This window comes from Sparus aurata, chromosome 4 (assembly GCF_900880675.1).
Source record: "Sparus aurata chromosome 4, fSpaAur1.1, whole genome shotgun sequence".
In the NCBI taxonomy this organism is placed as follows: Eukaryota; Metazoa; Chordata; class Actinopteri; order Spariformes; family Sparidae; genus Sparus; species Sparus aurata.
The window spans coordinates 40,853,997-40,880,139 of NC_044190.1; the positions used below are offsets into that span (position 1 = coordinate 40,853,997).

General features: G+C 43.0%; 1 protein-coding gene across 2 annotated transcripts; it reads right to left on the reverse strand.

Annotated features, from left to right (window-relative positions):
- Window positions 1-1,682: 1,682 nt before the first annotated feature.
- rab8b (RAB8B, member RAS oncogene family) lies at window positions 1,683-24,792 on the reverse strand. 2 transcript variants are annotated; one of them, XM_030415293.1, is made up of 8 exons: window positions 24,487-24,792; window positions 7,915-7,975; window positions 7,759-7,819; window positions 5,517-5,594; window positions 3,532-3,621; window positions 3,375-3,440; window positions 3,245-3,295; window positions 1,683-2,360 (listed from the first exon to the last, which is right to left on the reverse strand). In XM_030415293.1, the coding sequence occupies exons 1-8, from the start codon at window positions 24,608-24,610 to the stop codon at window positions 2,271-2,273; spliced, it is 621 nt and encodes a 206-aa protein (XP_030271153.1). In that variant the 5' UTR covers window positions 24,611-24,792; the 3' UTR covers window positions 1,683-2,270. The 2 variants fall into 2 exon arrangements, with proteins under 2 accessions (XP_030271153.1, XP_030271152.1); XM_030415292.1 differs by having other exon boundaries at window positions 1,683-2,363.
- Between the last annotated feature and the right edge of the window lie 1,351 nt (window positions 24,793-26,143).

A 26,143-nucleotide genomic window follows, 5' to 3' on the forward strand; every position in this document is an offset into this window, starting at 1 on the left:
ACAACTCACGTGTAACAGCACGCAGCGACACAAACACACACAACAATGGCGGGAGGAGAGAGATGTGTGTTTGCTAGCTGGAAATACAGTCATTATTTTGAATTCCTGTCAGCTAAAGATGAGAACTGTCTTTGCGAGATCTCGCAAAAATGACATCTTTTTTTTTTTCACCCATCATTTTTTCCCCCCATGTCCCTTAAGGGGCTCCGTAGAAAGGAGCAGCAGCTGATTGGCTCTCTGAATGTGAACCTTTCATGAACTATATTTTAATCATTAACACGTTCGTCCTCTTTTTGGTTTCTCTTCTGATTTCAGTCAAATCTGAACATAGTTGGAACAAAAGTTGTTCGATCAGCTGTTGTGCGATGACATCACAGAGCAGGAAGTGGAAGTAGAACATGAAAATGTTTCACATCAACAAAAATCAATAGACGGAATATTTTTGATCTATAAAAGATTGAGAGCAGAAAATCTTCCAGCTGAAAGAATCTTTGTGTAAAAATAAAGGAAATCAAACAGTTTTGAGGTTTAAGTAAAAAATTTTATATTTTTCTGAAAAATGTATCTGAAACATCAAAAAACACTCAGAATAACAATAATAATAATAATGTATATTTTTGCATAGCGATGTTTTAGCAGAGTTACAAAGTGCCGCAGAGTAAAAAATATCAGTTTAAACAGAATTCACAGACAAAACAAAGAAAGATGTGACGGAATGATTCTGACAGCTCAGCGTCAGCTTCTGTTATTGATTATTAAATCATCAACTCTGGCAGCTGATGGTTCTCAAATGAGTTCTGATTGTTTTTCATAACTTTGAACAGAAAAAAAATTAATAAGGTTTCCTTCATGAAACAGAAATAACTATAAGTCACTTCTGTATTGATGAGTGATAAGTTTTGATTGTTAATGCAGATTGTTGTGACATTAATAACACTGAGGCTGTAAACACTCCAGATACGATCATTAACCAGCTGATGGTCTTTAAAGCAAAACTCGCGCCAAAATGGGTTGAACATATGATTGAATATGACTCAAACCTTCATGTAAAAGCATAACTACGTTGAAAGAGGCACTTTTAAGATTCACCACAGTTTCGTTTTCAGGTCAAACTCATTTTCAATGGGAGTGCTACGGGCACTTTTACGATAGCATCAAAATCTCTCTGTTTAAAACAGTAAGAAGTCTCGACACAACATGAAACTTTGCTGGTAGCATCACCAGGGTCTCTACACATGAACACCAGCATTGACAACATTGTTTGTGTACACAGAGTTTACTAAAAAGAAGGTTTTTGAACAGCTCATGTTAGCAGTAGCTTGCTAGCTCTGTGTACACAAACAATGTTGTCAATGCTCGTGTTCATGTGTAGAGACCCTGGTGATACTACCAGCAAAGTTTCATGTTGTGTCGAGACTTCTTACTGTTTTAAACAGAGAGATTTTGATGCTATCGTAAAAGAGCCCGTAGCACTCACATTGAAAATGAGTTCGCTCAGAAAACTAAAACTACGGTAAATCTTAAAAGTGCCTCTTTCAACGAAGGTTTGAGTCATATTCAATCACAAATAAAGCCTCGGTTGCATTTTGGCGCGAGTTTCACTTTAACTGATGGATCAGTGTCCCGATAATGATCACTGCTGACTGAGCGTTGAGTGGTTTCAAAGAAATAAAATACAAAAGTATAGAAAAACATCATTTACTGCCGTAGTTAATAACTTCATGTAAAACAGTGAACGAGTCGCCGTCCAACATCTTCACCTCAGTCAGAACTACAAGTCAAGTTTCTACATCAGAATGGAAACTTGTTAAGACGAACCATCACACATTGGATTCATTAACACCATCTGTATATTTTATATATATTTCATATTTATAGGTAGTTTTTTAAAGAGGCACCAACAGAACCATTTCAGTGCTTCTTCATTAAGACATGTTTGTGACTGGTTTTAAAAATCAAGACAAAATGTTTCGCATGTAACATTATAATCTGTAAATGAATGTGCTGCTGCAACATTTCAAAGAAACAAATGTGTAACACAGTGAGACATCCCCACGACTCCACACCAGCTTTGGTAAAATTAAAAAGCAATCCTCCTCTTCCTCCTCCTCCTCCTCTTCCTCCTCCTCTTCCTCCTCCTCCTCTTCCTCCATTAGAGAGGCTGACTGCAGTGAGAAGCAGACAGACTTTTATGGACACATTTTCTTCATGTCTCCATAGTCTCCTGTCTTCCTCGAGCAACAGGCCCCGCCCACAGCAGCAGGCTCCGCCTACAGCAGCAAACACCTGAAGAAGCTCTTTTTAGAGCCGGGCTCAGTGATTTTAACTGGTCCACCTCCACCTGAAGGGTTGTTGTCATTCTGCTGGAAGAAAGACACAGAGGTGAGAGGTCAGAGTGACGGACCAATCAGCTTCAGTCACGTAGTAATTAATCAGCCAGATTAATAATCTGAAGTTTCCCGACCCGTTCAGCTGTTGTCGATGAAGTTCTCAGTCATTCAGGTCCTGGTACCTCCAAGTTCTGTATCGTAGTCAACTGGACTTGTTTCAGTTTGTTGAAGACGTTTCGCCTCTGCAGGGCTTTAAACTGTGTGGGAGTGTCCTGACAGAGTCGGTAAGGACACGTGTGCGCTCTGAGTCTTAGGCCACCTCCTCTGTTCAAAAACACATGAGTTGTGGCGCGCAGGTGGTCGAGTGGTTAGAGCGCGTGCCATATAAAGCAGCCGACCCCGGTTCGATTCCGGCCGGAGGTCCTTTGCTGCATGTCACATCCCTCTCTCTCTCTCCCATATTTCCAATCTGTCTGCTGCTTAATAAAGGTGTCACTCCTCAGAGCTCACATGTGTCCTTAACAACTCTTTAAGGACACTCCCACACACAGTTTCTGCAGCTCCTCCAGTTAGATGAGCGGTCAAAGAAGTCCAGTTGACAACGATACAGCACCTAGATGGTGAGCTGGGGGTCGCTGTGTTTACTGGGTAAACTATAGCTCAAAATCTGAGCATCACTGCTGATGACTTTAAAAAACAACCGTGAGAAAATCTGTTTTCTAACTTGAGAGCTGGTGACAAAAGGTTCTGCCAGGAGTGTTTAGATCTGTGTGATGGCTGAGTGGCACCGGTTCACCAGTCAGAAACACAGCAGAGAGAATTTAAAGTACAACTGTTCACTCTGTTATATACAACCAATCAGAGGGAGAGTGGGCGGGGCTTACTGGATCCATAACAGTTCAGCTCAAACTCACCATTTTCCTGTTCAGTCTGGTCATGATGTCTCTGCCCAGAGTTAAAAAGGCCTGTGGAGGAATAAAAGCGTCAGAGGATTTATAGTGTTTCACTCTGAACTGTGCTGGAGTTGGTCTGCTGGTGTCTCACCTCCTCCACATTGATGCTGGACTTTGCACTGGTTTCTAAAAACTTGATCCCATAATCGATCGCCAGCTGAACGATGAGAAGAGACGGACAATAAACTGCTGTTGGATTAAGTGTGTCAGTGATGGAGGCAGACAGGTTAAAGATGGAGGACACTGACCTTCTCTCCTCTCTCCTTGGACACTTGTCTCTTGTCGTTCATGTCACATTTGTTTCCAAGAACCATTCTCTCCACGTCTGAAGACGCGTGCTGCAGACACAAACGTGGAGGACGTTACCGTGGACGCCAACTCACCATTAAAAATCTCAAACATGAAGACGTTTCAGTGACTTGGGTGTTATTTGTCTCCATCAGGTGATCAAATTAAGTCGTCATATTGCAAATGTGATGAAGCTGCTGTTTGTTTATAGTGAAGTTCAACAAAAGACAAAGAACCAAGTCACTTTAAATAACTATGGTGTGTGTGTGTGTGTGTGTGTGTGTGCGCTTGTATACACACGTATAAACACTGACGAGTGCTGCTGGATGTTTTAGACATCCTGGGGTCTGTTTCACAAAGCAGGTTCAACAAACTCTGAGTCTAACCCTGAACTCTGAGTTGATCTACTCTGAGATAGGAAACTCTGAGTTTTCGGTTCCAGAACAGCAGATTTGAGTTAGTTTGATCAACTCGGAGTAGTTTAACCTGGAGTTAAGCACGTGCACCACAAGTATTAAAGACGGCATCAGTGGAGCCCCGATTCGACGAGTCACCATGGCAACGGGGAAGAGGAGGGCTACGTTTTTCACCCCACTGGAATTAGAAATATTAATGCACTCATACGGTGAGTTTGAGCACGTTTTTAGAAGGAAGTGTAACACAAAAGAGAGGGAGACGGCGTGGGAGAACATTGGTGCTCGGGTCAGTGCGTAAGTTTAAATGTAGTCCTTTGCAATCACAATATTACAGGGGGAAACTGCTTGAGTGGTAGCCTATTAATTTATTTCATTTAGGTGCAACCCTGGCTGAGAAGCGCACTTGGCTGCAGCTTAAGTTGAAACATAAAAACATTGTTCAAACAGGTAAGACCTCGGCATAATCTCATGGGGGTTCCTCATTTTGATCATGTTTTACATTGTAAAGTAAATATTAAGTGCCTGTTTGACTGTCAGTTGTTTTATCCCCAACATAATGCTGTTTTCACACACATAAATGTCTTCTCATCTATATCATGTTCTGTTAAATAATGAAGCCTATTTAAACTAACACAGACGGGTGGTGGCCCAGCACCGCCACCTCTAACGGAGGCAGAGGAGCTGAAAATGATAAAGATGGTAGTAGCCGTTTCAGGGCGAGGCACACTTTTCTGACCGCTCTGCATACAGTTGCCTTGCTCAAGTGCTCTGCATCTCCGACGTTGTATAAAAAAACTCCCATTTGCAAAAGAGCGCAGCGCAACACACAATATCTGCTGGGATGTGAGAGCATGACTTCGGTTGGTAATGTTAGAAATGTAAGGACGGATTAGGTTGTGTATGTAAATGATGGACTGTGACGTGAAACGGTACCGCTCAAAAAGATAATTGTCTGGAAATGCAAGAACATCTATGCGCGTCTGATAATCATCTCCCGACGAATATTTAATTCTCTGCGCAGTAATGCTGCACCTTCATCCACGGGATCATTATCAACAGGACATGCCATGGTAGTGAAAATAGTCGCCACCTAATATAACTTTTAATGTAACGTTACGCCTACTGACTGATTTTTGCAATGATCAATGAGAACTATACTACACCAAAACTCGCCTGCTGACTGAATGAATGAGGAAATCAAATACCGTGTGTGGCTGAAAGAGGGCGGAGACAGAGAGAAACTCGAGGTTTGTTGAGAAAAACCTGGTCCCGACCAGGTTAGTTTCACAGAGTATGTTACCATGGTAACTGACCGAGAGCTTAAGTTACCTCTCTCTGTGAAACAGGCTGGAGTTACCCCTCTTTCTCTGGTTTGAGTTACCTCCCTTTGTGAAACGGAACACTCAGAGTTTCCCTCATTTCAGGGTTAACAGACTCAGAGTTTTCACTAAACCTGCTTTGTGAAACGGACCCCAGCTGATTATCTACACTCACATGTTGTCATGTGATGTCAGAGGGGCGGGGCCTACCTCCTCAATGTTGCGTATCCAGTTCCTGATGTTATCAAAGGACTTCTCGTTGGTGATGTCATACACCAGCATGATGCCCTGCAACACAAAGGACAGGAAGTGACTTAACAGGAAGTGTCTGAGCAGTTGGTGGCATTCACCCCTGAACACAGTTTAACTCCAGCTGTTGTTCACTGAGACTCCACTTAACAAAAAATAATCCAAGTTAACCCGCTTACTTCTGTGAATGGATCAATAATACTATGAAAGGCTTGATCAGTGAACCTGGCAGCTTCGCTGTGTTGTTGGTTTGTGATGGCGGTGAAGTTAGTTTAAAGTTGGACAGACGTTCACGGGCGGCGTCTCTTCCTCAGGTTGACCCGGTGTTGGCAGCAGGAGGGCCGTTAGCTGCCTCCCAGAACCTGCCGCTGCGCTGAGGCGGACTGAAGGACCATCAATAAATTCCTCAGTTTCTTCTTTCTGACTGGATGGTTTTAGGGCAATAAAAGCTGCTTTGTTCTTAATATGTGCAAAGACAAATATGAGATCTGTAACGATACCGGAAACTTGACTGTTTCTACGAGATGGACAGACAGTCCAGCTCGCCTCCGTCACTGTGGAGCAGGAAGTTATGTCGACTACTGAATGAAAGAAAACAAATCCTGTTGGTTTATAAGTACGACTTTATATTAAAATATTATATTATTATTTAAATTCATAACGGTGGCGTCAGTGGCCATCGAGTCAGTTAGAACCCCAACAGCTTGTTTGCTAACAGGCTAATATAGATCAATATACTGACAGTATACTGACGGAGGCAGACGGACGTCACTGCGCTCGAGCCGGTCAACCTAGCCCCCAGTTATTTGGTGGTGCCTGTATAAAGTCAATATCACGGTACTGCAGTAACAGAAGGCAACCTGCAGTTAATTTAGCATTTAAGGGATTAATTCATTGATTATTGACCTTATTCATTTTACCATCCTAATTCTGATCACATTGAAGCCTTAACTTCCCTTGGAGTTTCTGATGAGGAATTTCAAAAATAAAAGCCCCCTAATAGCCAAATATTTATGATATTTCTCTCTTAGTTTTGATAAAATCAGGAGGAAACTACCTGTTTCTACAGACTAATTTTACATCAGACTGACAGTACTCCGCTTCAGAGAGTTACTCATGTAATATCAGGAAGTTCTGATCTGGAATTTCAAAATTAAAGCCCTCTGAAATGTAAAATATTTTCAATATTTCCCTCAAATTCAGATTGATAGATTTCAGATTTCTATTGAAAGGAAATTTAGAAATTCCACGTCAGATCTTCCTGTTATTACATGAGTGAGTCTCTGAAGTGGTGTACTGTCAATCCAAACAGAAATTACTCTGTGGAAACAGGTATTTTCCTTTTATCGGAAATCTGAAATTAAAGGGAAATCTCAGCAAAAATCTGACATTTTAGAGGGCTTTAATTTTGAAAATCCACATCAGAACTTCCTTGTATTATTTGAGTGAGTCTCTGAGGTGGAGTACTATCAGTCTGAAGTGAAACAAGTCTGTTGAAACAGGTTGTCTTCTCTTAACGTGGATCTGAACTTGAGGGAAATACTGAAAATATCTGACTATTAAGTGGGCTTTTATTTTGAAATTCCTTATCAGAAACTCCAGATGTTGTATTTATTTTTATGTTGGACTAATTATTCACAGAATGATCAGATCATATATGATCAGAATTAGGATGGTAAAATGAACTAAGTAAATAATCAATGAATTCATTCCTTAAATACTCTAATAACTAATTAACTGATTGACTGAATTAATGAATTCATGTGAACTTGCTAATTGTGTTCATTGGTCGGTGCTCGTTTGTTGGTTCGCTCCACACGTACGTCTAGAACACGCCAAGTCACAGCTGAGCTCCATCGTTCGTTCGTCACCGTGACAACGCTTGTTCTCCAGCAACACCATGGAACGTGTTGGTGACCACACTGATCTCTCAGTGATCCACCTGTCTGTCTGTCTGTCATGCAGCGTTACACACAGACCAGTATTTATGTTTACTGATCAGATCGATCACACAGTGATCACGATTGCTGATCTCCACCCTGAGATCTCATCTGAGAACGGACTTTTGATACATTAACACTTGTCTTTTCTTTACATTTCCTTTTTGTCGTGCGAAAGCTTTCTAAAGGAGGCCACAGCTCTACATGACTGACACACCATCTGTCCAATAGCAGAGGGGTTAGCAGTGGGGGGCGTGTCTTACCATGGCTCCTCTGTAATAGGCTGTGGTGATGGTCCTGAACCTCTCCTGACCTGCTGTGTCCCTGCACACACAAAACACCTAGAGTGAAGCTCTGAACATATAAACCAGCTCTGACGTATTGATCGTCACTGATCAGGTTTCAGTGTTCAGACTCACCATATCTGCAGTTTGATCTTCTTCCCATCGAGCTCAATCGTCCTGATTTTAAAGTCGATTCCTGAAACACAACAGAGACACAAACTGATCACTTCCTGTCGCGCCATCATCAGAACACTGTGCACACACAAACACACACAGGGTATTGATACATATATATACATGTATGTATACATGTATGTATGTATGTATGTATGTATGTATGTATGTATGTATATATGTATGTATATCTATATATATATATATATCTAGATATATCTAGATCTATCTAGATCTATCTATCTATCTATCTATCTATCTATCTATATCTATCTCTATATCTATCTATGACATATTGAACTCCACCCCTGTGAGGTGTGCGAGGTGCGTTTGATTCTAAGCTGACTGGGTGTGTCTCTGTGTGCTGAAACAGGAAGTGAAGATATTTTTAACAAAATAATGTGACCCACACTTCCTCCCTGCTTCTGAACACAAAATCTGTTTCCAAGAAGCTGACAGACACAAAGTCTGAACCAGAACCAGCTCTCCTCGTGGAGTTCTGACCCCGGCCGGTCTCCACCTCTACCCACAGCCCGACCAGGAGGAGCCACCAACTACACCACCCAGTTACTGTACGGAAAACTGACAGTATAGAAGAACTCCTGACTCATACTGCACATTCATTTACATGTATATAGTTCACAGCTGATTGATCCACAGCTGATTATATGTGTCAACTACACAATTAAAACAAACAGAAACATTCATCTTTCTCTCTACTTATTCTTTCACTCTGTCACCAGGAAGTGAAAACTATTCAGTGCTAGTTGTCAAGGAAACACGGAGGTGAGTGGGTCAATGACCTCCTCCCGCTGCTCCTGATTGATTTATGGTTGGATTAATGGCTGCAGCTCTACAGCGGATCAGATCAGTGGGACCCAATCAAACACAGCTGGTTTCTGCAGAAACGTCAGATGTATTAGTGCTTTGGAAGGCGCCTTTAAATAAAATGCGTTATTATTATTATTATTATTATTATTATTATTATTATTATTATTATCAATAATAATAATATCATCAGACTGTAGTTTTACTGTTTCAGTCCATTATGTCGACGTGGAGACGGCGGTTCTGCCCAGTGGTCACTCACAGTATTGAGAGTAAGTAAAAAATCATGTATTGACACTAGATCTGGGCGATACGGCCAAAAGTCTTATCACCATGTTTTTTTTAAAATATCAATCTATTCAATAATTATCACGATATATATAATAATAATAATGATAATAATAATATAATAATAATACATTTTATTTGATGGCGCCTTTCATGGCACTCAAGGTCGCCTTACATCAAGTACAAAACAATCAAACAACAAGCATTAATAAAAACAGCAGCATAGTCAACAATAAAAACATTTGATAGAGCAGAGTCAGCTCAAGAGTTAAGATCAACATTTACAAACAAACATAAGGTGCCGTTTTAGAGTGAGTAGGCTAGTATAAAAAGATGTGTTTTCAGAGCAGCTTTGTCCAGTAAGTGGATGTGAGGCAGGAGGGAGCTCCAGAGTCTGGGTGCAGCTTGGGAGAAAGCCCTGGCACCCATTGTGCTGAGTTTGATGACTGGTGGTGCCAGTAAACCTGCTGATGAAGATCGCAGGGAGCGAGAGGGGGTGTAGGTTGCAAGCAGGTCCGTGAGGTAAGGAGGAGATAGATTATGCAGAGCATTAAATGTTAGTAGCAAGATTTTAAAGGTAATCCATTGTGAAACAGGGAGCCAGTGTAGTTGAATCCGCGGGGGAGTGACATGTTCAGTGGACTTAGAACGTGAGATAATCCGTGCTGCAGTGTTCTGGATCAGTTGTAGTCAGTCGATGAGTTTGTTGGGGATGCCTGCCTCTGCACTGCAGTAGTCAATGTGTGATGTGACCAGAGCGTTGACTAGGACTTCTGTGGAGTGTTGCGTTAATGCAGGGCGTAATCTGGAGATATTTGGAGATGGAAAAAGGCAGTCCGGGAGACATAATAATATAATACGCAATAATAACAATGTTGAATTTACAGTTTTAAGAGTATTCCCCTGAGGACAGAACCCAAAACAAACCAGAAGGTTAATTATGATTTATAAAATGCATGTATTTATTGTCAGATACTACCGGTCGGCCTCAAAGAAATTCTGGCAAACCATCCAGCGCCTCAGGAGGGGGAAGCAGTCCTCCACCAACACTGTTTACAGTGGAGGTGGGGAGCTGTTGAACTCGACTGGAGACATTGTCGGGCGGTGGAAGGAATACTTCGAATCCCACTGACACGCCTTCCATAGAGGAAGCAGAGGCTGGGGACTCAGAGGTTGATTCATTCATCACCCAAGCTGAAGTCACTGAGGTAGTTCGGAAGCTCCTCAGTGGTAAAACACCGGGGGTGGATAAGATCCACCCCGAGTACCTCAAGTCTCTGGATGTTGTGGGGCTGTCTTGGCTGACACGTCTCTGCAGCATTGCGTGGCAGTCGGGGACAGTGCCTCTGGACCGGCAGACCGGGGTGGTGGTCCCTCTATTCAAAAAGGGGGACCGGAGGGCGTGTTCCAACTATCAGGGGATCACACTCCTCAGCCTCCCTGGCAAAGTAGATTCCAGGATACTGGAGAAGAGAATTCAGCCGATAGTCGAACCTTGGATTCAGGAGAAACAATGCAGTGTTCGTCCTGGCCGTGGCGTGGAACACTAAACCAGCTCTATACCCTCCGCAGGGTGCTCAAGGGTTCATGGGAGTTTGCCCAACCAGTCCACATGTGCTTTGTGGACTTGGAGAAAGCGTTTGACAGTGTCCCTCATGGCATTCTGTAGGAGGTGCTTCAGGAGTACGGGGTCGGAGGCCCTCTGCTAAGGGCAGGACGGTAGGGCTGCACAATATTGGAAAAAACTGACATTGCGATTTTTTTTAACCCTGCGATATATATTGTGATATGAAAAAATACAGGAATTTTCATCAGATGACCTGAACATCACTTTATGTTATGCTGCACTGCTGCTATCTTCTGGACAATTAACTGATCTTACCTCTTTTTGTCACACTGAGCTGTGTGGTAAATGGTCAAACAAATGAGTTGTGTTACCTCTCGTTGTGGAAACAGATGCAACACACTGTCGACACAGAACACGTGTTTGGTCAATATCATCCTTCTTGTAGCCGAAATAATTCCAGATAAGCGACGTTGCTTTTCTTTTTGGCACCGAGTTTTCTCTTGATTGTTGCTCAATTTTTAATGTTGTTAGCAGCGACTAACTCCATGTGAAGGGGCGTGGTCTGCTTCGGCACTGATTAAGAACTAATGTGATTGGTGGCTTGCGCATGCAGAGTCTGCATGCACTGTGTGTGATAGGTACCCTTGAAATTAGATAAGTTCATTTGTCTCCTACATCGCAGGCTCTGCGATGTGACTGTTGTGCACACTTACATCGCGATGACGATGCTCAAACGATATATTGTGCAGCTCTACTGTACGGTCCCTGTATGGCAGCCATCCCCAATTAGTGGCAAAGTGTCCGGCCCGTGCGGACCCAGTGACATCATGTAATAAACTGCCATAAGGTGAAATGAATTGTGTTTGGTTCTATTTTGACCTCCTTCCACACTGTACACTTGACCCGTATTGCCCTTTTGCACATGTACACGGAAGACCTGCGCCGATTCATCCTCGACTCTGTCAGTCACCAACTAGCCGACCGCCTTAGCAAAGCGAAATATTACCAGTGAGTCACAATAAATAATGAACCGAGAACAAAATGGCCTCTGTGAAGAAGCGCAAGGTTGACCAGGAGAACCGCCAGTTCAAATCTGACTGGACAGAGGAGTTTTGTTTTATTTTACTGGACCATGCCAATGCAAAACAGACATGCTGGATATGCATGCAAACTGTTGCTGTCAGCAAAGCTGAGAATCTAAAGCGGCACTTCAACACTGTGCATGCTGCCAGCTTCAACACCAACTACCCAACAACATCGGATCAGCGTAAAAGCAAACTAGCAAACATGCTAACGTCGTACAAGCAGTCCGTTTCTACTATGAATAAGTCAACAAGAGAGCGCTACAGCTGCATCACTGAAGTTTCATGGACCCTGACGAAAGCTAAGAAGCCCTTTGCTGATGCCGAGTTGATTAAAAAGTGTGCAGTAGAAATGGCAACTGAAGTTTTAAGTCATGATGAGAAAAAGAAGAAAGCCGTGGTCGAGCTGTAAAAGCAGGTGCCACTGTCGGCCAACACGGCAACCAGAAGACTGGAAGTTTTAGTGGAGGAGTGTTTTTCCTGTCTACTCAGCAATTTGAAGTAAGCAGAAGCCATATCACTCGCCATAGATTCGTCCTGTGACCGAACCGATATGGAGCAGCTGGCTGGTTTTGTAAGATTTTTTGATGGGACGACATTTCGGGAAGAGCTGCTTTGTTTGCTTCCTCTAGCGGGGCGCACAACCAGAGAAATCATCTTTAACGAGTTGGCACAGGTCTTTGAGAAGAATGGCTTGGATTTGAGCAAAATCGTGTCTGTAGTGACGGACGGGGCTCCATCGATGGTGGGACACCGTAAGGACTTACTGAGCAGGCTTCCCGCTGTTAACCCCGCACTGCTGACATTACACTGCATCATTCATAAAAAACAGCACTGTGCGCTTAACTGAGTGGAGAAATGCAAGAGGTGATGGATACAGTGACGAGACTTATTAACTTTGTTCGTGAGAGCTCCAGTCTACAACATGGTCTTTTCAGAGCACTGCTGGAGGAAATGTCAGCTGAACACAAGGATGTTCTGCTGCATAACGATGTTGGCTGGCTGTCTGAGCACAGGCCGTGTGTTGGAGAGGGTGTGTGACCTGCGTCATGAGCTGCTATCGTTTTTGTCCAATCTGCAGAGCAAAAAAGCCCAAGAATTTCTGAGCTTTTTAAGTGACAAGAAGGTGATGGCAGATGTATTTTATTTGTGTGACATCATGTCAAAAAAAACAACAACCAACAAGTTGGCCCTCGACTTGGCAACCTGGACATAATTTGGCCCTCTGTGAGAACTAACTGGGGAACCCTGCTGTATGGCCTGAACAGGAGCTTGGTTCGCATTGCTGGCAGTAAGTCACACCTGTTCCCAGTGCATGTTGGACTCCGGCAGGGCTGCCCTTTGTCACCGGTTCTGTTCATTATTTTTATGGACAGAATTTCTAGGCGCAGTCAGGGTCCTCCAGCATGTCCTGGAGTGTGAAGCGGCTGGGATGAGAATCAGCACCTCCAAGTCTGAGGCCATGGTTCTCGATTGGAAAAAGGTGGCTTGCTCCCTCCGGGTTGGGGGAAAGTTCCTGCCTCAAGTGGAGGAGTTTAAGTAAGTTCACGAGTGAGGGAAGGATGGAGCGCGAGATTGACAGGCGGATCGGTATCGGTCTGTCATGGTGAAGAGAGAGTTGAGCCGAAAGGCGAAGCTCTCGATTTACCGGTCAATATACGTTCCTACCCTCATCTATGGTCATGAACTTTGGGTCATGACCGAAAGAATCAGATCCCGGATACAAGCAGCCGAAATGAGTTTCCTCTGCAGGGTGGCGGGGCGCTCCCTTGGGATCCTCCCGGAGGAGCTGGAGGAAATGTCCGGGGAGAAAGAAGTCTGGGTGTCCCTGCTCAGACAGCCGCCCCCGCGACCCAGCCCCGGATAAGCTGAAGAAGATGGATGGATTGCAAATAAATGTCATAAATTTATCATCATTATGGTGAAAATGATCGAGATAATTTAACCGCCGAGCCCCAATTGATCCGGTCTGAACTGGGTCAGAATCTCACACATGATGTTTACTACATGAGGTTTGACTTTAATGACAACAAAGTGGCAATGTGTTGAAGCTCAGTGAACTACATCGTCTAATCAACACGGCACCAGAACCAACATGGAGCCAACTGGGTCAGAAAAGGTTCTAAACAAGATGAACGTCACAATAAATCTGCTCATACTGACAGCTGCAGTTCTATGAGAGGAGAGCTGGTTCTGGTTCAGTTCTGTGAGCTGCTGATATACAGGAGCAGCTCTACAATGTTAAAGTCAGGAGACAACGTCACTAACGACGGCGTCGACTGTGGCATCTTTATAAAAACGTATTGTCAGTCTGATGTTTCATTAGTTTGATGACAAACATCGTGTGTGATTCATGACACAGTTCAAACAGAATGAATACTTCATTCGTCTCTCTTCATTCATTAACAAACTGAACGAACCGTGAAACCCAGAGTCTGACTGTCGTCTGTCAGACTGTTGCCCTCAGACAACTCTTTATATTAAACCGTGATCCACTGAGTTTTTAATATTTGTAAAACTTTCTGAAAGCCAAGAATAGTGATTTAATAATCTGTGACATCATCGCAATATAAAGGCTACAGGCTGAACTTGTGGGCGGAGCCAGAAAAACAACCAGGAAGTAAACTATGAAGACAAAACTTCTGTCCCTCTCTCTGTCTCTCTCTCTGTCTGTCTCTGCATGGAGACTGATGGCTGAAGCTGTTCAGCTGTAAACAGACTCATCACTGACTTTGTTCTGAATAAATAAATCTGATATAAATGTGTCTCTGTGTTCGGACTCACTCACTCATTCACACACACACACACACACACACACACACACACACAGATATCAGCTGACTCTCACTAGAGTCTTGTCAGCGAGGTGACAAAGCGTCCTCTGTCCCACCACAGCAGCAGAGGATTGTGGGAGTTCATTTAACATGCAGCTCGTTCCAGCAGCTGAACTGGGAGCGAAGCATCAGAGACTGGAGGGATGTGACCTTCATCATTTGACCCGGTCCTGGAGACCTGGTCCTGGAGACCCGGTCCTGGAGACCCGGTCCTGGAGACCCGGTCCTAGTGACCCGCACTGATTTAAGTTTATAATCCAGCGTCTGCCGATGCAGCAGCAGATAAATTGAAGCTGAGCTGAGGAGAAAACAAACCTTTTCTATGTGAATGTGACAGATTCTGAAACATGAGTACAATTAATTGATAATGTATTGTATGTATTAAATATATCTATAAATAATATGAATATGGAGCAAAGAGCACAACACTTTCCTGTAGCAGAGGGAAAAGTGGAACAAAAAGCCACTGAAATATTCGCATTACATAAGTACCTGTAAATGTACTACAGTACTGTACTACTGTCTGTCTGCTGCCGCCTGCCCAGCTGTGATGCAGTCTGCTGATGAGCGCCTGTGGTGTTAATGGCGGAGCACCCTCTGCTGGACACACGTCACCCCGACACAATCACTACAAGCAACGTTTTGTACGCAGGCCGCTCAGGGTCATGGCGACAATGTGAATGTTCTTCTGTTCCCTCTAGTGTCCTAATGTAGGGCCCTATGATTTCCGCGATCACGGAATCGCGGACGGAATCGCGGAATCGGCCGATTAAAACGGAATCTACTTTTTAACGCGGAATATCGCGGAATTTGACATAATTTCACTGAAATGTTGTTCTCGTGTGTTAGAGGAACGTTTGTCTGGGGAAAACTGCACGAGGGGAACCAAATCTAGGTGGCACAACAAGTCGCGGCCGCCCCCTCCCGCCAGACTGAGCTCACCCGTCAAAACAATGCAAGCATGGCAAAGCGGCTGCTCACGGCTCCGTGTTCGTCGGTGAAAACACTGAGAAACTTGACATTAACCCCTCGGTACAGAGCCGAGCAGTTCCCGAACGACTTGTATGTGTCAGGTGAACTGTTGTTTTGCAAAGAAGCAGACCTGAGAAATCATAATTAAAGGTGTAATGCGTGAGAGTTAGCCACCTGTCCGATTCATATTATCGGCATATAACGTTAATACCAGAGTGACTGTTAACTGCTGCTAACAGTAGCTGCTGTTAGCTAGCTAGCCCCGTTAGCCACAGCCCTGTTAGCTGACTCTGCCTGGGCTGGGAGGCTTTTCTGGATCTGCCTGAGAGCTGACCATGTTTTTATTCAATGAAACCCATAAAAACACAAAATATACTACTGTATGAAGACATGATGAAGTCAAAATGTTTTTGATGCACTTTACTGTACTGTACGGTACAGTATTAAGGAAATATGTTTGTCACCTCAATTAATTTAAGGTAATTTCTATTTCATTTGTGTACATTTTAGTTATTTACATTAAAAACACACTGTTTTTGGTAGTATAATAAGAGTAAATCAGGATTCACAAAAATTAAAAACGGAAAAAACAGAATTTGGGAAAAAATAAAACGGAATTTGGGAAGAAATAAAACGGATTTTATAGGGCCCTACTAATGATGACGTGGTTCTGCAGCTAACTTAAGTTAGCTTCACTCTGGTTCCCTCTGTGGGATTATTGAACTGATAATACAAGTTTCTGATCCTTCCAGGTTCTGTTCATCAAGATAACCTTCACAGATGAACATTAATTAAATGTGTGGCAGTACCAAGGAAAGTGGAGGGTTGGTTCCTTGAATCATCCCTCATGATCTTGCTGCACAAATAGCTCCCCTTTTATACTGGTGTAATGAAACATATATAGCTAGGTGGAAGGAGCTGGACTCCAACCTATCAAATCAGTTCCCCATCCAAGCCGTAATAGCGGATAAGGGTCTAATGTGTCATTTGGAAAAGTTGGGGAACCCCTGGTTGACCCACACACTTCATTTTGATTAATACTTGTGAGATAAACAGAATGTTGATAATTTTCAGATGGTTTGTTTATGACTCAGATTATATTCCCAACAGATACGACCTTGGATTTAAATCATGGACAATGTATGGTCTCTCTACACTCCTTAAGAAACACTGCACAGCTTTGAGACCTTGCTGGACAAACATGGCTTGGCACGAAACGAATTTCATAGATATCTGCAATTACGATGATATATTGATCATGAATCCAAATTGACCGACCTTTCAGATGTTGAATCAGAGTTTTATTACATTCTGAAAAATGCCATGACCATGAACCCTTCTAACTCCATTTCTAAACTATACACAGCTCTTTCCCATGCCAATGATAATAACACTTTATACATTAAAGATAACTGGGAAAGGGAATCGGGGGTTAAGATTTCTGAGGAGCCGTGGGGCCAGAGATGGACAGAGTACTCGACCCCAGTACTTGAGTAAGAGTACAAATACTACTGGTCAAAATTTACTCCATTACAAGTAAAAGTAGCTCAGTCGACATATTACTCAAGTAAGAGTAAAAAAGTACTTGCTTTTAAAGGTACTTAAGTATCCAAAAGTACATGCTTTTAAATTTACTTTAAGTAAAAGTAAGAGTAAATTTCCCATTTTATCACATCAATGAATTACTATAATTTTTTCTAAATGAATTTAAGGACCTTTTAACTCTTTTTTCTGAGAATTAACTCTTTGAAACCACCTGCACTGATGTGCTTGCTTTTAGAACCACAATGTTCTATAAAGCCTGCAGAAACACCTATAAAAAACAGATACAATGAATGGGATCACAGGAGGACAGCAGATGTTGCAGATGCAGATGTTTATTAACAATCATTAAATCTGTAACCAAATGAACCTGCACCGTCCAACTAACTCTCTATCATTTAGCTAAGTTGGGAACTGGAACCCCCTCAGAGACCAATGTTGTCCCCAGACCACTGGCTGAGAATCACTGCTTTACAATAAACTACATCTGATGCAGCCATTGTCGCGGTTTTGTGTTGACAAACGCAGTCGAGAGCGTGGCTACTTTGGTGGTATCCTTATGGGGAGGGATGACGTATTTCTGCTTTTACGTAGATCCCAGTGGAGAGCGTGCACTGTGATAGGTTTCCTTCTTTGACAAACACAGCTTGTGTCCAATAGTATTTTAGAAAAAAAAAAAAAAGAGCAGACCTGAAAGTAACGAGTACTTTTCAGCCTTCCTAGAAATTAACTCCAGCAAAAGTAAAAATATTTGTCTTGGAAATGTATTCAAGTAAGAGTAATAAGTACCACAGAAATCTAATACTCAAGTAAAGTACAAATCCTCTGGATATGTACTTAAGTACAGTACTCAAGTAAATTTACTCCGTTACTGTCCACCACTGCGTGGGGCAATATCTGGTCGTCCAGTGGACAACATCCAGCTCCATGTGCTGGAGAGAGCATTGCTGGAAGAATATTATTAGATATTTAAAGACACTATATCAGGAGAGGTATAAAGGTGCACATATGTCATCCTGGAGACAATGTGGCTCAACTGTGGCTAACCACTATAATGTCTTCTGGGACTGTCCCAAGTTAAATGCTTTCTGGAAGGGTATCCAGGCTTCCTTAAGCACGGTCTTTAACACTCAAATACCTCTGAGTTTTGATGTTCTGTGCCTGGGCCTCGTCTCTTTTTTGGAACGTAAGAGTGAGATAAAGCTGTTGCAGTTACTCTTGGTGGCAAGTAAGAAATAAATTACAAGGAGATGGTTAAGCCTGATTCAGCCTACCATGGATGGTTGGATTGGAATTACTCTTGAGATATTTAAGATGGACAAACTGACCTATCAATTAAGAATCCAAAAGGACAAATTTTACCAAATCTGGAACAACTGGATTTCATTCATAGCCCCCACGAGAGCAGACTTTATTTGAACTCATTAGTAATATTACTTGCTTTGTTGATTTGGTTTTACTTGTTATTGATGATTATTACTATGACAGCAGCGGCGGGCGTCCACCCTGGTTCCCGTACATAGTTTCATGTAAACTGTTCTACCTACAATTAAGTTGTATCAGAGTTCTCTCTAAGTGAACATGTAAACCTCATCTGGCTCTGTTTATCCCGGGCAAATTGTCAGTACTGTACTTAAGAGGATAATGTGTATCCACTGATGTTACTCTATCACAATTGCTGTGAAATTTAAGTTATTAAAGGAGAGTGGGCACTACAAAGGACAAAGGAAATTGATCCAGGATCCATGAATATACTTTCTTTGGATTGTCTGCTTGGATGACTGGTGATGCGCTTTTTCTGGACTCAAAACAAACAAAACCGGAAGGACATTTGTCTTTATTTTTACTACTGTTGCTATGCTGGTGTATTTACACGTCCACTCAAAATAACGATATCATAAAAAAAAAGAAAAAAAGTGAACAGTAAAAAGCTAATGTTAGTGTAGGAACACATGTCCTCCGTCTCTGGATTTCAAAGAAAGCCTGTCTTAAATTACTGACTCTTTCACCCCCCCGCTGACTATTTTCAAGTGAGGAGCCTGGCAGCCCCATCACCCCCTCACCCAGCGAGGAGGACGATGTTTGACCTGTAATAAAACTCTCAAATGAACACTCCACAGGAGATTACTCCCTTTTCTAATTTACAACACGTAAAACCATCTGTCTTTTTTCCCCCTCACAAGAGTTGCACTCCTTTTTCTCAGGTCAATCGAGGTCAAGCACGGAGGAGTTTACTCTACACATCATAAGGAACAAAGAACTGTTTGTGACAAAGATGGTTATGATTGAATGTCGTCTTACAATTGTAAATTAGGTAACGACAGCTGATGTTCTTTCCCTTTGAAATCAACAGATACATTCTCCAGAAGGTGAGATTTTTTGAGGCCTAATCCTGTATCTTCCCCTCCCAATGATAAATGACATGTTCTGTTCTGTGTCTGTGACATTCCAATCCAACAGCGGTCTCTGTACTCATCGAGAGTTCAGACGAGTTTTAAAATAACCAATACACTAGAATCTTATCTTCTTCATTTTAATAAACTAGTGCATTGCCCGTGGGAAGCATGTATTCCTATAGAAAAGTGGGAGGTTCAGTAGCTTTTCATGGATGGCCAACTGAGGCTGTTTGAAGGTGGGACGTCAGGGATATAATTGGCTGTTTTTGACTACTTTTGATTTTACCATTATATTTCACCTTAAAAACTATTTACCTTGCCTTGTTTGGTGTCATTATTTTCAGCACAACCTCACCTGTGTGACTGTACAGTTATTTTTTCATTCTGACATAGTATATTAACACTATGGACCTAAAATCACAAAATAACATAAAATCCGAGTAGGAAAAAATGAGATTTTTTACTGTGAAAACCACAAACAGTTTAAAGAACCAATTCCATTAGTTATAATGCAAATATAAATTGTTGTTTGCTAAATTTGTGCATAAGTTTTTGAAATTTACAAAGTTATATGTAACTATTTACATTTAAATCACATTCAGCAGTCTCCTTGTTTTGACTCACAACACAAAAAAACGACTCCACTACACACTAACCTAACACTACACTAAACACTACATTACACACTAACTATACACTCCAAACACGCTATAGATCACAAATCTTTCAACTCTCAAAACTCGCCATCTCTGTCACTGTCTGCATCACCGCCAGCGTCCCTCACACAAATTTCCCTGTTCCTCAGTAACCAAACTTGCTGCTTGGACACTTTCGTGACAAAAGCCTGTTTTTACCGTTTCTTCCTGCACCAGACACAAAGCAAACGTGACGGCAATGTTCGCGAAAAAGCGTGGCGGACATTATTTACCCTAGGTCCGGTTTTGGACGTGCCGGTGTGTGTGTGGAGCTAGCGGCTAGCAGCTAGCTCCACACAAACATCACAGATTCCGATTCCACTTTGTTGTCCGCGCGTCTCCGGATCTCCTCAGACCCGAACAGACTCGGCCCGGACTCGTTCAGTCTCATTAATCCACAACAGTTAGTTTAGATGCACAGAACAGAACGGGACCGAACCGCCGGCAAAATCCTGGTCGAGCTCGCGCCGCTGCAGGTATAAATCCGCTTGTTTCTTAAGGTGGGGGGTCGCGGTGGGCTCTGCAGTGATTGGCTCTGGTGCGCACGTGACTGTAGTGGCTCCGGTGGACAATGCTCGAGGAATTTGTAAAGCATTTATGAAATAATTTATTCACAGTATCATTGCAGTCCAAACAAATGCGATGTTGCACACCCTTGAACCACGCAGCAGCCATGTTGAAACTCGCAGATCAGAACAGGTATTAGGCTAGAACTAGAAGGAATATGTATCAGTCCTCAGTTCTACTGTATATTCAAGTGTTTTATGTGTGATCTAGTTTTACTTCTTTTTGAATGATAAGTGATTTTAATCATGTCATATACTTTCATGTACACAAAGTCCACCTATTAAGCCAAAGTGAAATTCTGGGGAAGGCGATCCACGATCTCGAAACATTCAAAACGATAGTTTACTGTTTAAGTCTTGTGAGTTTAAACTATAATATTGTCAGAGGAAGTGACCCGTCAGCCCGCCCTCTGAGCCGCCTGCCAGACGGACAACAAAGAGGAGAGGCTTGGCTCTGTCACTCTCTTCTTATCTCACCTCTCTTCTCCCTCACTCTTCTGCACTCTTATCTTCCTTTAACTCTCTTCTTTTTAAATCACTCTTCTTTTTAAAGTACAATCCCTTTATTTTTATGCGACAAGCTCTAAGTCAAGCGACATGTTGATTTAATTTTTATAACCAATCTTATCATTTGTGGTATTGAATCACTGCTTTAAGTGCTTCACTTTTATCAAAGTGTTTAACAGAACAAAGTTCTTTTCCTTTTGATCTTGTTTTATCATTAAGAATCACAGCGTGAGTGAGAGCTTAAGAACCACCACTCGAAGCCACGAAGAAGAAAAGCTTATTAAGAATATCATAATTGATGAAGACGTTGCAGTAATTGTCTGCTTCAGAAGCCGTACAAGTGGTTTCCAACAAAACAGAGACTTTTTTCCAAGCCACAACCGACTTTGCCCCCAGCGCACTCAAAGTAGTGCCTCAAAGAGTACCGGACTTCCCTCTGGCTGTTGGACCGACATGGCGAGCCCGCAGTCGAACCCAGAACACACTTCAGGACTTCCTGACTTCCAGACAAAGCAGGCTGATCGTCTGCATACAGCTGGATCCACACACGTGAGAACGAGTTGATGACTAAAGCTAAGATCTCCATCTTTTGTATCCAGTGTTGTTTTCGTCGACGATAACGATTACGAAATTATTTCGTTGACGCCCCTTTTTTTTATGACGATAACGAGACGGTGACGAGATAAACATGGCTCTTTGACATGACGAGACGTGAATGAGTTTTCGTTGACGAGACGAGAATGGACGTAAATGTTAGTGGGTGGTCTGTCAGACGTTCAAAATGCATGACATCTCTGCTTAATGTTCGTGTGTCAGCTACACAGCCGCTGAGACCCGGGAGATGCTAGTGTCTCGTCGGTCTCTGTCTTCCTTGTTTACATGCAAGCTAGTAACGGTCGCTACTTTCAAATTAAAAGCCCGCTAAGACCCCAGTTCTAAACTCAAATAGGGTGCGATGTAAAGCTCTTATTTTGAAGACAAATTCGTTGTCACTTTTTTTTATTTTTCTTTAGTGAACAATTTAAGTGTACAAAACCACATGGTATAGAATAACAATCAGCACATATCAGCACATTTCAACTGTTTTTTCATGAATTGATGCCCGACTTCATCATACAAGAGTGTCACACATAAGTTGTGAAAATAGCAGATCTACAAGTTCAACACATTGCAACATATTGTGAGCTTGTAGATCTTTTTATTGACCAAAATTAATTTGATAAAAGACTATACTTCTTCTTTTGTTTTGTTTTTTTAACCCTAACTGACTAAAGCTAGACTAAAACCTGTTTGAGTTTTCGTCGACTAGAACTGGACTAAAACTATCACATATAGAAGTGACAAAAATTTGACTAAAATTAAAAAGCATTTTAGTCCAAAAGACTAAGACTAAATCTAAAATGGCTGCCAAAAACAACACTGTTTGTATCTCCTACATCAGGCTATAAACACATGACTTAAACACACACACACACACACACGGACAGAGCAGCAGGCTGTGTAGACAGAAAAAGACAGTTCCCACTTCCTGTTTCCACCAGGAAGACAGAAGAGCGACACACTCTGCTCAGCTTGTCTGACACACCGGAAACACACAAATAGAGAGAGAGAGAGAGACAGAGAGAGTCTATCAGCCTGAACAGCCAATCACAGAGCAAAAATTAAGTTATGACTGTCAGTCTGCAGGTTTAAACACCACATCCTCCAACTGAGGGTCTGTAGGTTGTCAAGATGTGACCCAGGTAGACAGACAGACAGACAGTTTGACCAGTCAGAGAGCCTTCTGAGACGCAGGTGTAACTGGAGGAGCTGCCACGATTAGTTAATCCAGATTGAAGTGAGTGTGATGACAGATGAACGTCTCCATCAAACATCGTCTGCTTCAGATTCTTAAAACGTTAAATATGTTAAATATGGTGCTTTTATTTCTCTCGTTGTGAAGTGAAGTCTTAGGCTGTTGGTTAATAACAATGTTATTATGTTAAATAATCATCAGGTGTATCTGTCTGGACAAGAATGATGATGATGATGATGATGCACATACCAAACGACAGGTGTACAGATGGAGCAGCTCACCTGAAGTCAAGGCCACGCCCCTGACTTTATACAATAAACATTAAAGGAAATACAGTCCAACCCGTTTACAGACTATTGATTGTCTGAGGAGGTGATCGGACTGAATCATTATCACTGTCACTGATGTAATTACGTGTCTCCATCATCACTAAAAGGGTGGATTGCTCCTTTATCCGATAATCAAACTGCCCCTGATGAACTAATCGATGGAACTGGTCAGTGTTCCTACACATGAGCGGGGTCAAAGGTCACCTGACAGCCGTTAGGTCCGGGGCTAACAGCACACCGTCCGGCTGACAGCCGTTAGCTCCGGGGCTAACAACACACCGTCCCGCTGACAGCCGTTAGCTCCGGGGTCAACAGCACACCGCCCCGCTGACAGCCGTTAGCTCCGGGGCTAACAACACACCGTCCCGCTGACAGCCGTTAGCTCCGGGGCTAACAACACACCGTCCCGCTGATAGCCGTTAGCTCCGGAGCTAACAACACACCGTCCCGCTGACAGCCGTTAGCTCCGGAGCTAGCAACACACCGTCCCGCTGACAGCCGTTAGCTCCGGGGCTAACAACACACCGTCCCGCTGACAGTCGTTAGCTCCGGGGCTAACAACACACCGTCCGGCTGACAGTCGTTAGCTCCGGGGCTAGCAACACACCGTCCGGCTGACAGCCGTTAGCTCCGGGGCTAACAACACACCGTCCCGCTGACAGCCGTTAGCTCTGGAGCTAGCAACACACCGTCCCGCTGACAGCCGTTAGCTCCGGAGCTAGCAACACACCGTCCCGCTGACAGCCGTTAGCTCCGGGGCTAACAACACACCGTCCCGCTGACAGTCGTTAGCTCCGGGGCTAACAACACACCGTCCGGCTGACAGTCGTTAGCTCCGGGGCTAGCAACACACCGTCCGGCTGACAGCCGTTAGCTCCGGGGCTAACAACACACCGTCCCGCTGACAGCCGTTAGCTCCGGGGCTAGCAACACACCGTCCCGCTGACAGTCGTTAGCTCCGGGGCTAACAACACACCGTCCGGCTGACAGCCGTTAGCTCCGGGGCTAACAACACACCGTCCGGCTGACAGCCGTTAGCTCCGGGGCTAACAGCACACCGTCCGGCTGACAGCCGTTAGCTCCGGGGTCAACAGCACACCGTCCCGCTGACAGCCGGGTGGAGCAGACTCACCGATGGTGGAGATGAAGGTGGTGTTGAAGGCGTCCTCGCTGAACCGGAACAGCAGGCAGGTCTTACCGACGCCGCTGTCACCGATTAGCAGCAGTTTGAACAGATAGTCGTACGTCTTCGCCATCTTCCCGCCGTCCGTTCCGCTGAGTTAACGGAACCTCCGGCGTCCCGTAGCCTCCGCGACCCGCCGACCCGCTGCTGGAGTACTGGCTGTACTGGGAACACTGGTTCTCTACTGTGTTCTACTGACACGGGACCGACAGGGAACAGGAAACACTCCCGCTTCAAGCTACCCACAATACACCGCTTCACACATCCGGTGCGGAGCGGGTTTTTACAATAAAACAGCTGAAGACGACTGTGAACATTACTGATATTCTGCAATTATTCTCTCTTAACTGTTTTCTATGCTTTATACACTTATCCAATTATTAAATAAAGCTAGTTTTGATCACAATCAGAACTAAAATATAACCCTGACCCTCACAACCAATAATAAATGTAACACACAACTTTGTCTTTTCTTACATTTATTTACCTGTCCGTGTACTTTAGGGACAGTGTCATGTTGTTAGCTGGAGGCTCACCTACATGTCTCCATGTTGCTTTACATGTTGTTATTCTGACTATTTCTATGAATTAATTTCATCATCTGAGCTGGTTATTTGTAATGTTGTTTACATTCTTTCATTTATTCATTCAGTTTGTGTTAGTTAATATAGATGGATGTGTATATCAATTATCTGACAGTTATTTCTTTATTTGCCTCTAAACGTTAAACATCGGATTTTCAGCTCCAACATCATCATCTGTGTTCATGTTATTCAAATTTTAACATTTAAGGTGAAGATAATTACTGTAATCGGGTTACAGAAATGTAACTTTGCAATTTAATCATGAAGCTGTGTGATTTTCATGTTTATATGTAAATAAAGATTGTAGAACAGTGTCAGTGTTTTGAGCGCGATGTGTGATACTTTGTCATACAAACTGAAATTAATTTTAGAACATCTTGAAGACTTAACAGATGTACAAAAGTAAGCTCAGACAGAAACGTTGAGTTTATAAAACTGGGTTAATGTTTTCTTTCAAGAGCTCAGATGATAAAGTTACTCTGGCTTTTCATCTGGAGCGTCTTTTAACATTTTATTTCATTTACACATTCCTTCAAAATGCTGTATGTACACTCGGAAACTAAATCCTGATCCTTTATTGTGAAGGTGATGCCGATGTGGCTTCCGGTCGGTCTTGAGCAACTTGTCACGTCCAGAAAGCGGGGGCGTGTGCGTGTGACGTCATCCCCGGGGAGGCACGGTCGGGACGCGCCAGAAGTGGGTTGCCAGTTTGGGACTTTGACTGACTTTTTTCAACTTAACACTTTAAAAAAGACTGAAGAAACAGAAACGTTTAAGTTTCAAACACGCAGTGACGAACTTCAGCCAGTCAGAGTCATTAAGACCTGCTACAGAACAGATAATGATCCCCGACTCATCCTGCAGGACATCTTCTGCTCAGCATGTTTGCAGCCTTTATTAATGTTTCATCTTCCAACACAGACTTGTTTTGATTGTTTGATTGAGGAAACAGAAGTGCAGTGTGAAGTACGACGTGATGTTTGTGATGTGATGTGAGTGAACAGAAGGAGACGAGGCAGCAG